Below are 14,718 nucleotides of genomic sequence, written 5' to 3'. Positions count from 1 at the left end.
ATTCAGAGATCATGAAGGCTAGAGTGGCTACCTTCAGTCTCAAAGGTAAAGCATACATTTGGTGGGAAGATGTGAAGAATTTCAGAAGTATTCATGAGGAGGATTTGACTTGGAGTGAGTTTGAGAGGCTATTCAAGAGGAAGTACTTGTCAGGGAGATACTTTGATGACAAAGAAAAAGAATTTTATGAACTAAAGATGAGTTCCATGACAGATGATGAGTACACTTACAAGTTCTTGGAGTTGTTGAGGTATGTCCCTTATCTCATAGAGGAAAAGGCCAAGATTTAGAGGTTCATTAGTGTGTTACGGGTTGCATATAAATATAGAATTGAGTTCGATGATCCTAGATCATTTGAGGAGGCCATTCAAAAGCTAAGGAATTTCTATTAAAAATTGAAGTGCAAAACCGAGACTAATCCAGGTTGGAGAGGTAATGCAAAGAACAAAGGAAAATGGGATAAAATGAGAGAAAGGCCTTAGGATACATGTAATAAGGAGAATGGCACACACCTAAGAGGTTTAATGCACCAGACAGAGTATATGGACACTGATTTGAGGAATAGAATAAGGAGCTTGTGCGATGTCGAACTTGTGGAGGAGATCATCACAGGAGAGATTGTCCACTGTACTAGAGTGGTAGGATTAAGACATGCGCATGAGGCACAAATTTTTGGAGATGTTGGTTAGAGTATTCCATGTATCTATGCAACATTGGATAACAAACAAGTAGAGCATCAGGCATCGATCATTAAAATGGACGGTAAGATTTTTGATCAAGTTATTTCTATTTCGATTGACCCAAGATCTAATTATATCTATATTAGTCCTGACTTGGTGGATAAATTTGGTTTGAGTAGGGAATTGCATGAAGAGTCTTGGTTAGTACAGTTGGCTATAGGTACAAAGAAATGAGTTCATCATTGGGTATGAGCTTGTAAATTTGATTTGAATGGTATCCCTACCACAACACATTTGAATGTATTACCATTGGGTTCATACAACATTATGTTTGGCATGGACTGGTTGTATCTTCATAGAACCAGGTTAGACTGCTATGATAAATCCATTGATTGTGTTGATGAAAATGGAGAACCAAGAATCTTACAAGGTAAGAATAAATCTACATTAGTTAGGATGGTGACAACTATGCAAGTAAAGCGTAGTCACAGGAAAGGGTGTAAGTTATTTATAGTGCACATTTCTAGTGGTAAGGGTAAGGAAGTTGAGGATATAGATGTGTTGAGCAGGTACCTAGTTTTACACTAGTTCATGGATGTATTTCCTGAGGACATTATAGAGTTACCACCTCACAAGAGGGTAGAATTTTCTATTGAGTTAGTGTTAGGGGCAGCTCGAGCATCAAAAGCACCTTATAGGATGAGCACAACTGAGTTGGTTGAGTTAAAATTGCAGCTGAAGGAAATGTTGGACAAGGGATACATTAGGCCAAGTATATCACCATGTGGTGCACCGGTATTGTTCATAAAAAAGAAAGATGGGAAACTCATATTATGCATTGATTACAGTTAATTGAACAAAGTGACTATCAAGAACAGGTTCCATTTCTGAGGATTGATGACTTGTTCAATCAGCTTAAGGGAGCAATAGAGTTCTCGAAGATCGATTTAATATCTGGATATCGTCAAGTATGCATAAAAGAGGAGGACATTTACAAGACCGCATTCAGGACCAGGTATGGGTATTATGAGTTTGTTTTTGTTCTATTTGGCTTAAATAATGCTCGAACTACATTCGCGTGCTTGATGAATAGTGTGTTGCATCCATATTTGGATAAGTTTGTTAGTGTGTTCATTGATTATATAGTGGTATATTCTAAAAGCAAGGAAGAACATGTTGAGCATTTAGCAACAGTGTTGAGGTTGTTGAGAGAGCATTAGTTGAATTCTAAGCTTAGAAAGTGTGGCTTCTTTCAGACTGAGGTACACTACTTGGGGCATGTTGTCTCCAAGGAGGAAATTGTAGTAGATCCAGAGAAGATAAGGGCCATCATGGAGTGGGTAGCTCCTAAGAATGTGGATGAGATGAGATCTTTCATGGGTTTGACAACCTATTATAGGAGGTCCATTAGGAACTTCTCGCAAATTACTTATCCTATCACATCATTAAAAAGGAAAGGTAACAAGTTTGAATGGACTGAGAAGTGTGAGGCTAGCTTTGAGAAACTCAAGCAGTTGTTGACACACACACCAGTGCTACAGATTGTATATCTGGACAAAGAATTTATATTATGCACAAATTCTTGTGACAGAGGACTTGGTGGATTCCTTATGCAGGATCGACAGGTGATATGCTATGAGTCCCAGAAACTAACCAAGCACGAACATAACTTCCCCACACATGATTTGGAGTTAGCACCGATCATACATGCATTGAAGATGTGGAGACATTATCTTCTTGGCAGAAGGTTTGTACTTATGAGTGATCACATTGGGTTGAGGTATTTGTTTGACCAATCAAATATGAACACCAAGAAAGCTAGATGGTTGGCCACGATCAACGATTTTCATTTCGAGATTAGGTACATCAAACGTAAAGAGAACAGGGTGGAAGATGCTCCCAGTAGAGGTAAATAATTCAACACCTATGAACTCCTATGGGATAGACCTATAGGATAGGATCTTGCAGGTAGGTCAGCAGGATGTCAGGTATACGGAGATTGTGAACATGTTGCAACACGATTCTAGTATAGGTAGTAGGACATGTACACATGTCAATACAGGTACAGGTATATGTACATGTGCAGGTGCACAGGGTATTGGTTATTTTCTTACAACAGATGGGATGGTCAGGTTCTAAGACATGATATATATACCGGATAACAGTGGGCTGAGGAAGGTGATCTTGAGGGAGTTTCATCCGAAACCTTATTCAAGTCAACTAGGTTATCAAAACACATTAACCGCACTGAAGAGATTTTACTATTAGCCGAATCTGAATTGAGATGTAGCAGAATTCATGGCTAGATGTTTTGATTGTCAGTGAGTGAAAGCAGAATGTAAGCATCGAGGTGGACTACTACAACAGATTGCGATTCTAGAGTGGAAATGGAAAGTTATTTCCATGGACTTCATCACAGGGTTCCCAAAGAAAGTAAGACACCATGATTTCAGTATGGTTATTGTGGACAGGTTGACGAAGGTTGCACATTTCATTGTAGTGAAGTCTACATTTTTAGATAGCCATGTTGCACTGATATTCATCCAAGATGTGGTCATATTGCACGGTGTTCTGAAGAAGATTGTGTCAGACAAGGACGCGAAGTTCACTTCCAAGTTTTGGAAGGACTTATTTGCAGGTTTGGGCACAGAGTTGGCCTGCAATATGGCTTATCATCCACAGACAGATGGATAGACAAAGAGACTCATCAGGATATTGGAGGACATGTTGAGGATGTATGTGATGCATCAACAACGAAAGTGGGAAGTGTACATTCCATTGGTAGAGTTCGCATACAATAATGGGTATCAATAATCTTTGAGAATGAGTCCTTTTGAGGCATTATATGGATGGAGTTGCAAAACTCCCATCAGTTGGAGTCATCGGGTTAATAGGGTATTGATTGGATCAGATATGTTGGCGGACATGGAGCAAGAAATGCAGGTGATCAAGAAGAATTTAAAGGAAACATAGGATAGGAAAAAAATCTATGCAGATCAAAGAAGGTTGTTCAAGGAGTTCCAGGTTTGGAAACATGTGTACTTGCGCACCAAATCAAAGAAGGGATCCTTGCAGTTTAGATCATGTTTGAAGTTGACACCGAGATTTTATGGACCCTTTAGTATCGTTGAGAGGATTGGGCCAGTAGCCTATCAACCTGCACTGCCTCCAACAGTGAAATTCCATGATGTTTTCCATGTATCTTTTCTTAATAAGTATGTTAAGAATGTTGGTCATGTGATTGACTGGTTTGTATTGCAGGTGGAACCAGATGGAGAATTCCAATTGGAGCCTCAATGTATATTACAGAAAAAGGTGCTCATGCTTCGAAACCGAGCAATCGAGAAAGTTAAGGTGCAGTAGAAGCACTTTGGTCCCAATGAAGCTACATGCAATATGGTGGATCAGATGCAGGCTATGTATTCTTCCTTGTTTGTCAGTTGAGGCAAAGCAATTTTGGCTTGGTGTTTTGGTATATGCTTTGGTATATGTTTTGATATATGTTTTGATGATGTTTATTTATGTACGTATATATATGGATGTAAATACCACCACGAAATGTGTTATAAAGCTCCACTACTCAGTGTGTTATTATGATGTCATGTTATTATGTTGTTATGTTGGTTTTATCTCAGTAGGGTGATCATTGTAAACACTACATCTAGGTAAGTTATAAAGCTCCATTAGAAATATATTTTTCTTATAGCAGCTTTGTGGTTATAGGTGTTGTTGAACATCGAGGATGGTGTTCCCTCAAGGGGGAGGTTTCTGTAGAACCCTGGTGAAAATTCCATGTAATAAAAGTAAATAAACAAAAAATAATAACCACGGATGATGGGAAACTTATTCCAAGCTGAATGTTGGGCAGAATCCTAGTGATGGGGATCACTTTTGATTGTTTATGGCTAAGCAAATTGTCAAAGTCAATGGGTAAGGTTTTGTAAAAGCAAAATGGAAATTTTTGCATAATTATTTATGAAAAAAATGGAAATTAGGAGAAAAGCGAGGTGAAAGGTCACAGGTTACTTGGGAGGAGGAAAATGAAGGAAAGTAATGGAAAATGAATAAAATAGAGGCCTCACTCAGAAAAAGGTTTCTGAGGATCAGTTATTAGTCTTTTGTCATTTTATTTTTGGAGCTCTCTCATTATTCTCTCTCTCTCTCATACTCTTTGAGACTTAGAGTTTTCTTGGTACACACTTGGAGGGTGTGACATACATGGATTCTTGTAGCAATAAGGAAAAGGAAGAGTAGGAAAGCATAAGAAGGCATTAGGATCAGCAACTAAATCAAATGTGTTTGTAGGTATCGTGTTGCATGCATGTTTCCTTCGCTAGTTTTTGCATGCATGTCACATGGATGTGGTTTCTTGGTTGTGATCTATCATTGGCATGGAGGATTGCATAGATTGACAGTGGATTGCCTAGCCTTTCCATTTCCTGGATAGCCATGGTGATTATGGGTTTAATTTCATTGTTTTCTTTTGGTTGGTTCTCATGTTTCCTTAGCTTGGGTTGAGTTATTAGTTCCTGGAAGCCATGGTTGGACAAACACTTTAGAAGCCCTGTAAAAACTTGGGTTGATTTACTAGTCCTAAAAGGCTTGGTTGGAAAAATGCTTTGGAAGCCCTTGGTGGGTTTATTTACTAGCCCTGGAAGCCTTGGTTGGACAAATATTCTAGAAAAACCTGGTAACAACTGTGGGTTGAGTTAGTAGCCCTAAAAGCCTTGGTTCGAACAAACAATCTAGAAGCAATGGAAAGCTTCAATGGAGACCAATCTGATGATGGTTTTGGGATTTATGACCGTGAGGTGGAATCATTGTTTGATGGGTTGAGGTGGATGGTCTCTGGAAGCCCTAGATGATTTTTGAAATGATGTGTTCTATGAGATCCCACATTCATGCTTGGAATATGGCATGGGGGTGAAAGGTTGAAGAGATATTTGGCTCAGCCATTCTACAGTCGGGTGGAACATGGAAGTCCCATCCCGTGTTTGGATTTTGCATCATTAATTAAAGATGTTTTCTCCTTGTATTTATTTGAGCATTTTGATGGATCATATGTGGTCTATATGACTATACTTCCATGATTATTTTTTTCTACTATTATGTTGGTTATGTATGTGCTTTATGACAGCAACCATGTGTGGTTCTCATCATGTTTTTACTTGTATTTGAATAATCAATGTATGTATGACCTAATGGATGGAATGGCAGTTAATGTGTTGAGGCATTAATGGGTTTTAGCGATTCTTAGCTAAGTATGAGACCCCTATGCTTTGAAATGTTAATTACACATGTAGATTACACAATTGCCATATGTTTAGCGAAATTCCTATTGTGGCTAGTAAGGGTCCAATCAAGGTCTTGAATAACTATTTTCTTTAATACTGTCATTTCCATGTTATTTTACTGATATGAGGAGATGGTTCAATTCTAGCTAGTGACCTAGGCTCTGGGCTTGAAAAAGTAGCCCAAATCCTCAAGTCATTGGCATAGCACTCACAATTTTGGTCTCTAGTCACTGACAAGCAATCCTATGAGAGCGAATTTGGGTTTCTAGAGTATTGGATTAGTTCATGACTATCTTGTAGTCGATGATTAATGTTTATATGGTGTGTTTACATTGGTTCCACTCCTTAACGTGACTTAGGAGGTGAAATCATATCACAGTGGCCTCTTGTCGCATGTTTACCCTAGCTGGTCAGTTGCTTGGGTATATGTGGGAGGTGGGTGTTAGAATTTCTTCATGATTGATCAAAATTATACTAAAAGTTAATATGACCATTGTGTTTACCTGAACAATTTGAATGGTATTTTCATTATCTTGGTGTTACATAATGAAACTATGCATGTTTCAAGAAAAATAATTGATGAGATTAGCATGTTGGAGCCTTTCATGGCTAATACATTTGATATCAAGGATCTAGGAGTAGCAACACAAACATTGTGCATTAATATACACAAAAATAGGAAAATGGTAACCTCAAGTTTTCAAAAAAAGAGAGTATATTTTCAAAATAGTTCTAAAATTTGGGATAAATAATATGAAACCTATGAATATCTATTTTTCATCCCATTTTAATATTTTTTCATGCTTATGTCCTAGTATTGTGGAATAAAGTGATCATATGTCTCATGTACCATATGCCACACCGTAGGAAGGTTGTTGTATGCCATGGTATGTACTAGAAAAAATATTTCACATGAAACGGGTGTTGGTGATAGGTGCATGGAAAAACTAGGAAGAGATATTGGAATGTAATGAAATGGTTACTTTGATATCTAAGAGACACAATTGATTATTGTATCACTTTTTATGATAGTAGTGATTCTATATCTGGTTATGTTTATTCGTATTTTAGACGGGATTTGGACAATAGGAGATCTACGTTGAGTTAATTAGATTTCAAAGTTTAGGAAATAATTTATTTATCCACTATAAGATAAGAGTATATTATTGTCTCACATGCTTAAAAATAGGAAATTTGGTTGAAATTCATTTTTGCTAAGCTTGGAAGAGCACAAATAGTGTAAATGCATTTTGTGATTGTTAGAGTGCTATTCATTTCACTAGAAATCCTACTTATCTTAGCATTAGAAAGCACAATGATATTAAGTATCATTTTGTAAGACAAGACATTGATTAAGGTTGAGTAGATCTAAAAAGGTTGACACTCAAGAAAAAATTATAAATAGGTTTACAAAACCAATGTTATTAGAGAATTTTTTATGGCGTTTGGATTCTCTTTGCTTATAGAAGAGATGACGAATGGGCTTGGTAAAGGTATCAAATAAATTCTCTTAGGGTGAAAGTTGGTAGAATGTGACAACAATTAGTTAAATAAAAATATAAAAACTTAAATTTAATTAAGAAAAAAAAACATAGGACCTGGTAGAACATCCTGAGGATAGAAAGCTTGTTAGATATAAATGGTTGTACAAATTGAAAAAAGGTTTTGATATCAACATTGAAAGGTATAAATCTATAATAATTTCAAAATTTTATTCTCAGATGGAAGATGGACGAAACCTTTGTTGTAGCCTCGAGCATAAATATAAATAAAGGCAAGTCTCAAATTTTCTTCTTTAAGGCACCACATGCCATTCAACTTCATATCTCTCGTTTTATGGGTTTCCAGAAGAGATTCCTTTCCTCAAAATATTTAAGCCCCCCTCTCACTGCCAATCCTCTCTACATATTGGTTTGAGAAGAGCTAATTCTTAAATTTGAGACAAAACTGTGAAGTCGTACCTTTAGGGCCTTGAATTTTGTGGAACGGTTTATTCTTCTAAAATTGATCGTGCAATATACACCCACCAAGGGTAAAGGGAATTCCTTACCCTTGGAAGCATTGATAGCATTTAAATGAATATCAGATATCTGGTTTTCTGATATTCATCATATCAGTCCAAGGGTAAAGGGAATTCCTGCAGCAGGAATCCACAAATTACCAAAAATGAATTGGCCAACTGTGAATCTAGCCGCTTCAGTGGCACTTTTGATCACATGAAATCCATGCCAACGGACACGTCTTGATGTTACTGCACCGACGCCTCTGTTCATATACTCGCCATAGTACAATGTTTGAAGCGCAAAGGTTCCTTGCCATTCGGACCAACCGGCGGGATCGATCAAATCGTCCAGAATGGATTGCATGAACACTGTGCGAGAGTATTGCTTCCACGGTCTTCCGAGGTACGTTTGGATGGACTTTTTAACAGCTTGCAGATCGGGAGCTGGGCTTACCCTGCAATTATGAATGGAAATTCCGGTGTTTTGATTGGGATCAGTTCTTCCTTGAGCTGTAATTGTGTTCTTTTGTTGTCTCATAGGCCTTCTAACCAAGATATTGCTATTTTGGATTACCACGGCTGCGTTGCCAAAGATAAAATCAACCGTTCCATAGATGTCTACTTCTCTGTAAAATTGGCGAAGGGAGTAAACATATAAAGTGTCCTGGTATCCTTTGATGCTGCAACGATATACCACCGAGAAGTCTGCGCCTACTCGAAGTGCTACGGCCTGGTGCTTTTGAGGTCCAGCGGTGTTCTCGAACGTCATGTCTCTCGCAATGAACCCTCTTCCAGAAACAGCTATCGCACAAAAGACAATTTGTCGTTTAATATGGGAAAAACAAGAACGGTTAATACATCTGACAAGTTATACATTAGATCCTGATTCAGAAACAACTATCGCATAAAGGCTAAATACATTTGGTAAGTTATACATTAGAACCTCATTCAGAAACAACTAGTGCACAAGGCAGTTTGTCATTGCACACAGAACAAACAAAACAAACTGGCAAAACAAACCGGAAAAACATTTGGGAATTATACACCACCTAAATTTATGAATTTATTAATTGTTACATTTGGGGATTATACACTACCTAAATTTATGAATTTATTAATTGTTTAGACTCTAAGTAGAGTTAAAGACATCCGACATCCCATTTTTTTTTGAAATGCAATTATATAAATTAAGGAATTTTTTTGAAATGCAATTATATAAATTAAAGAGAAATCGTTTAAAGACAATTTTTCGTTTAATACATCTGAGAAGTTATACCTTTTGTCATTTAATGTTTTTTTATTTATGGGTATAAAAAAAAATTTTGATTAGCTTAACCATATAAATTAAAAAGCAAAAAGAAAACATAAAATAAAATTTTTGATTAGCTTAACCATATAAATTAAAAAGCAAAAAGAAAAAAATAAAAAATAAATAAATATTGATAAGCTCTAATTTATAAAAACTTTAACCATTATACATGTTCAATTAGATAAATTAATTTAAAAAGATCATATATATTAATTAAATTATAATTTTATTATATATATTAAATTATAATTTCTCTATTTTATATATATAATTTTAATATATATATAACAATATTCAACTATAGATATTTATTCTCAGCACATAAATTTTATTGCAATATAATGAGTTATATTTTCACTTAATTTGTAAATAAGTCTTATTTCAATATGATGATTTATCAATAAAATAAATTAAAAATCTTTTGTAACGATATATTTAAAAACAAAACAATTATACGATTTAATATTAATCCAATAGAACAATATCCAGAGCAATGTATAAATATAAGAAAGTATATTCGAAAAGCCAATTATAAATTCTTACCCAAAGTGGCAGACTTGAACGTAGTTGAACCATCTAAAACATTCTTGCTTCCCGTGAGGATGGTTCGGTCCTTGCCATCGCCAATTAACATCAAATTGGTTTTGGTCTTCAATATGTCCACGTTCTCCTTGTAAACTCCGGCTTTGACGTAGATGATATGTCTCCTCTTGGACTCGGAAGGCGCCGCGTTTACTGCTTCGGTGATCGTCAGGTAATTGCCAGAACCATCTTTGGCAACAACGACGTGCGCTTGTCTGGAGGATTGTAAGTGCCTTCGGTCGTCGGCTGATAACCATCCTGGAAAACCATCTCTCTCGATCAGACTGTAGTGAGAATCCAACTCCTCCTCTCTTTCTGAACTCAACGGACGGCGATTTTTGAAGCTGGAAAGCTTGTACATGCAAAGCAAATTGCTCGTTAATTCTGACACATTAACAGCTCTGGACGACATCAGAGCTTTTATATTACTGCTGTCTGTTAAATTGAAGTCACGAAAACCATTCAAGCAGGTTTCCTGGTTCGTCAAAGCCGCGCTCAGCAAATTTGGGATATCTTTCTTGACTGAATTGTTGCTTAAACAAACGTTGAGACTGTCCAACGTATCTCGAAAAAGCTCAACACAATCTTCCCATGCCGCCCGTTCTCTTTCATTCATCATATCACTGTCTAGACTCATGGACAATTCGTAAGCATGTTGTGCCTGTTCCATGCTCTCCGTCAAGGCTAAACTTATCAAAATGTCGGGTGATGCTGTCTCGAAGCCACGATATGATGCCAAAGACGACACACATCGGTGGGGAAATCTTGTCTGGATACAGACCGACTTTACTAAATTAGACCATACTTTCCTACCTTGGGGGTCGTCGGGGACTTCACTGGAAGTAACAGGAGCTCCCATTGACACACCAACGATGTCAAGGAGCAGCATAATTAAAGTCAGGGCAGCAAGGATGGACCATTTTTTCGAGTTTGGAGCCTTCCGTTCTTCGTCGCAGTAGACTCGAACGTTGCTCCTTACAAAACTCGTCATGTGGACGCTAGGTCAAGAACTTTCAGACCGATGGACCCTAGGAAGTACTAAAATAAATTCCAGCCAAATAACTCGAATATAAATTTGCACACTTCAGAACGGCTCGGCTTCGCTCGGTGGGAATGAACTCTTCAAGGAGTGCTCTTATAGCATTACACTTTTCGGTTATGTGGCTAACATTAATCTAGTGTTATTCTCTTCTAGGGTTGCAATTTTATCATTACTGTGTGGCTCACACATCAAATCGGCAGATTATTCTCGCACTAAGGCTGTGATTGTTTCTTATAGTATTGTTCAATTCGAGGATCAATTCAGCTTTGATCGTTGACACTGCAACCAAACTCGCAATGGATTTCAACATTGATTTTCATTACGTGTTGTTCTCTATAATCTAAAAGGTCACTTCTCAGATTCGATATCGTAGTCCCGCTTTATTAAGGTAATGTACGTAATCCGTAAGGTACAAGATACGTGCATCACTGTAATAAAAAGGATTAGTTCGCACTTAACAGTTAGATAGAAATCTAGACGGTAGAAGTCACAGATTAGCGAGATTCCACGCCGTAGCTCATCCTTTTGATTTGCCTCGTTTCATTAAGTAAGTTGGCCAGTTTTCTACTTTGTTTGTACAGCGAAATATTTGGAAGTCTTTTAGAAAAAATTGAAGATGGTGTAGATTTTGGAATTAGCTTCTCTTTTTTAACCTTTTTCAACGGTTAAAAAAAAACCAGTTTTGTAGATTTGGGAAATAGGTTGTACAAGAACTAGGAACTAGGACTAAATTCTACTATTATTCATCAAATGTAAAATATTTCAAAAAACTATAAGTAATGTAAATATCCACTTTAAACAAATTAATAATAAAGCTGAATCTTTTACTTGCAAATACGTTTGTAAAGATTATCCTTTGATGAAGTTTTTATCCCTTTTCATATCTGCCTAGGTATATGATTCCCAAGAAGTAATCCTTACGATACATCATTGTATCTTCAAAACAAAGAAGTGATTCCAAAAAATAAAACCTTACTGCGTGGCTATGAGAAATGGCTAATGCCATAGTAGACTACTCAACGGATGCACTAGAGTACATAACAGGAGGTTTAGATCGATTTTTTTTTTTTGTAGGGAACTCAATTTCTAGGAACAAGATGAATCTAGATATAGCCATCGAAGTTTGGGGATAGGCATTGATCAAGTCTCTTCGATATTGGTAGTTGTGGTAGTTGCACATGAGTGCAGTTGGAAGGTTGACCAGGGTCGTACCTCCGTTGGAAAGAGAATGGATGATAACCCAAGAATAGGGTTTGGTGTCCTTTCATTTAAATTTTTAGATTGATGATAACCCAAGAATAGGTTTGGTGTCTTTTCATTCAAATTTTTATATCCACTTTGTGTATGTAATTTTTATGTAAGTGGAACATAAATTAATGTAGGTCTAATGGTTTTTGCAAGGTGAATTTAGGTAGGTAGCAAGGATTTTGGAAGTAAAATTAAATTAATTTAGGGTTTTTAATTATTTTATTTATAGTGTTTTGATAAAAGTTATTCATTTTAGGAGGAAATGTTTGAAAAAGTGTGAAAAGAAGGTAGATGAGGGCGTTTATGCATGTAAAATTTTATCTAAGTGGATTCACTTTATTACCAAGGTTATTGGAGGTAAAGTAAATTTGATTTAGGGTTTTAGTATTAGAGTTTTGACCAAAAGTACTTAATTTAGGAGGAAGCATTTGAGAAAGGCTCCAAAGAAGGTAGACAATGGTGCTAGGTCCTCCACCACAATAGAAGGATCGGATGTTCGTCCAAGTATATGGTTTGGTATTATATCATATAAGTGTCTGGATCCATTCTATACATGCAAAAGTTTTCATCCCCTTTAAATAGCCATAATAGGTAGCTTTTTAGCCTAAAGAAATTAACATCGGGCTAAAAACCTAAGCATTACTGAAATGGAAATTTAAAGGGGAAGGAAACTTTTAGATATAAATTCCGTTTGGAAAATAATAGGATAATATGGTGTGGAGGTGAAAAACATTGAGGATTTATTAAGAGTTGGTATACATCACTTTGGGAATGTTTACAAAGAAGAAGAGATAGTTAATGACTTTTTCTTTTTCAAGTTTTATATATGAACCTCATATTGTAATTCTAATTAAAAATATTGTAATGTATAAGTTCAAATAGTTTTTCATTGTTTTAAAGGAGAAAGAGAGTAGGATCTAATGGTTAGTAAATATAATTATGCTTGTTCTTCTTGAAAGTCATTGAAGGGGGTCTTATGAAAACTATGAGAAGACAACTTTCCATGGGATAGTGTTAGCCAACTTTAATGCTACATTTATTTCTCTCATAGTAGAGAGTAACAAGCCTTATACATTTGAAGAATTCAAGCATATTTCTCTCTATAATAGTGTTTATAATATTATTACAAAGATTATCTCCATGAGGTAAAGAAGTTTCTCTAAAAGTAAGTCTCTAGATCCAAATGTTATATATATATATATATATATATAGATATATAAAAGAAGACATACACAATGTTTGAATTATATTAAAATTCATGGTTGTGGGAGTCTCTTAAATGGGAGGTGGTTTATTGTAGAAGATGGGGAATTGGGTGAATGTTCAATTGGTGGACGAAGTGCAAAATATTTTAGGGTTTTAGGAAATATGATTTAACCTTTGTAAAATAGAAAGTTTCCATGATAAAACATTTTTTTTTATCTTAATTGACCACCATATTGGGGAAATAATATCTTTGAGTGGTAAGATTTGAACTTATAGGGGAGGATCAAACAAAAATTTCGGGGTGGATTTGTGGAAAAACTCAAATATCATGTGAGATATATGGAGCTAGTTGATAAGATTACTTTGTCAAAGAATCCCTTGGATGACTCTACTATAATGTTTAAATAGCTTGTTATAAAGAATCTCAAAAGAATTCTATGTGATGCTACATAAAAATATTTAAATTTATTCGTCTATCAAATAAGTTTTTATGTTGTTTCTACTGAATAGTAAAAACTTTATATGTGAGAAAAGAAATAAAGTTAAACCTAATAAATTTCTTTTATTTAAGAGTAATGATGATACTAACAATCATCTTCTAATCAAATGTTCTTTCGGGGAAGAGAGTGCATTTTCGTTTTGTCTTAATGTGTTCGATAGAAATATAGTGTGATAATTGTTTGGTGAAAGCATACAAAGCTTTCTTTGTGATTCTAGCATGGGTATATGCTTGTGAGAAATGCTAGTGCTACTGAAGACATGCAAACCCTTTTTTTGTAATGTGCCCTATCTTTGTAATGTGCATCCAAGGGTCTTAGCATATTAAAATGTTTCTTCATTTGATGTAGGTAAAACAACCTATATGGACTATATCATTGTGAATTGCCATAGAGCATGGGATATTGTGAATAAGAATAAAATATGGTTTTTTTTAATGTAGTTGCATGAAATGATTACTTTTGTATAGGTAATAGGGTGTTGTTTTCTTAACGATCTTCATTTTCTAAATTTCCGGCCTAATACAAAAAAAAATGATTTTGATTTTCTAAAATTCTTAACTTAATTTTAGAAATTTTATGATATAATTTTAGAAATAATATGATATCAAATGAAATTTTATGATATAATTTTAAACATTTTCCTAAATATAATTTTAGAAATCATATAATATTAATTTTTTTTTGAAAAGAATAAAGTGTTTCAATTACGAACATTTAGTGTTTTTCTTTTAAAGTTTATGATAAATAGATGTGAAACAAAACTCTATCAACATTTTTCCTTGGAGTAATTTCGGGAGATTCAAAACACATCTATTGTTCTTAACTCCATATCTTTCAATCATTTACACAAAGGAA

General features: G+C 35.4%; 1 protein-coding gene across 1 annotated transcript; it reads right to left on the bottom strand.

Moving 5' to 3' along the window:
* Positions 1 to 8,070: 8,070 nt before the first annotated feature.
* Positions 8,071 to 11,010, bottom strand: LOC149224076 (pectinesterase-like). The gene is made up of 2 exons (XM_089383480.1): positions 9,829 to 11,010; positions 8,071 to 8,777 (listed from the first exon to the last, which is right to left on the bottom strand). The coding sequence occupies exons 1-2, from the start codon at positions 10,856 to 10,858 to the stop codon at positions 8,083 to 8,085; spliced, it is 1,725 nt and encodes a 574-aa protein (XP_089239606.1). The 5' UTR covers positions 10,859 to 11,010; the 3' UTR covers positions 8,071 to 8,082.
* Between the last annotated feature and the right edge of the window lie 3,708 nt (positions 11,011 to 14,718).

The sequence above is a fragment of the Pinus tabuliformis genome, chromosome Q, assembly GCF_031772625.1.
Source record: "Pinus tabuliformis cultivar Carrire ecotype Pingquan chromosome Q, CPIR1, whole genome shotgun sequence".
NCBI classification, from domain to species: Eukaryota; Viridiplantae; Streptophyta; class Pinopsida; order Pinales; family Pinaceae; genus Pinus; species Pinus tabuliformis.
Note: the sequence above shows the minus strand (reverse complement) of the source record. Positions and strands in the feature narration are given on the sequence as shown.

Bases quoted from the DNA above. Each gene is read 5' to 3' on its own strand.
- LOC149224076 (XM_089383480.1), bottom strand. From the start codon at position 10,858: ATGACGAGTTTTGTAAGGAGCAACGTTCGAGTCTACTGCGACGAAGAA. The intron at 8,778-9,828 runs GTAAGAATTTAT...TTTGTGCGATAG, and splicing joins GTTCAAGTCTGCCACTTTGG to CTGTTTCTGGAAGAGGGTTC.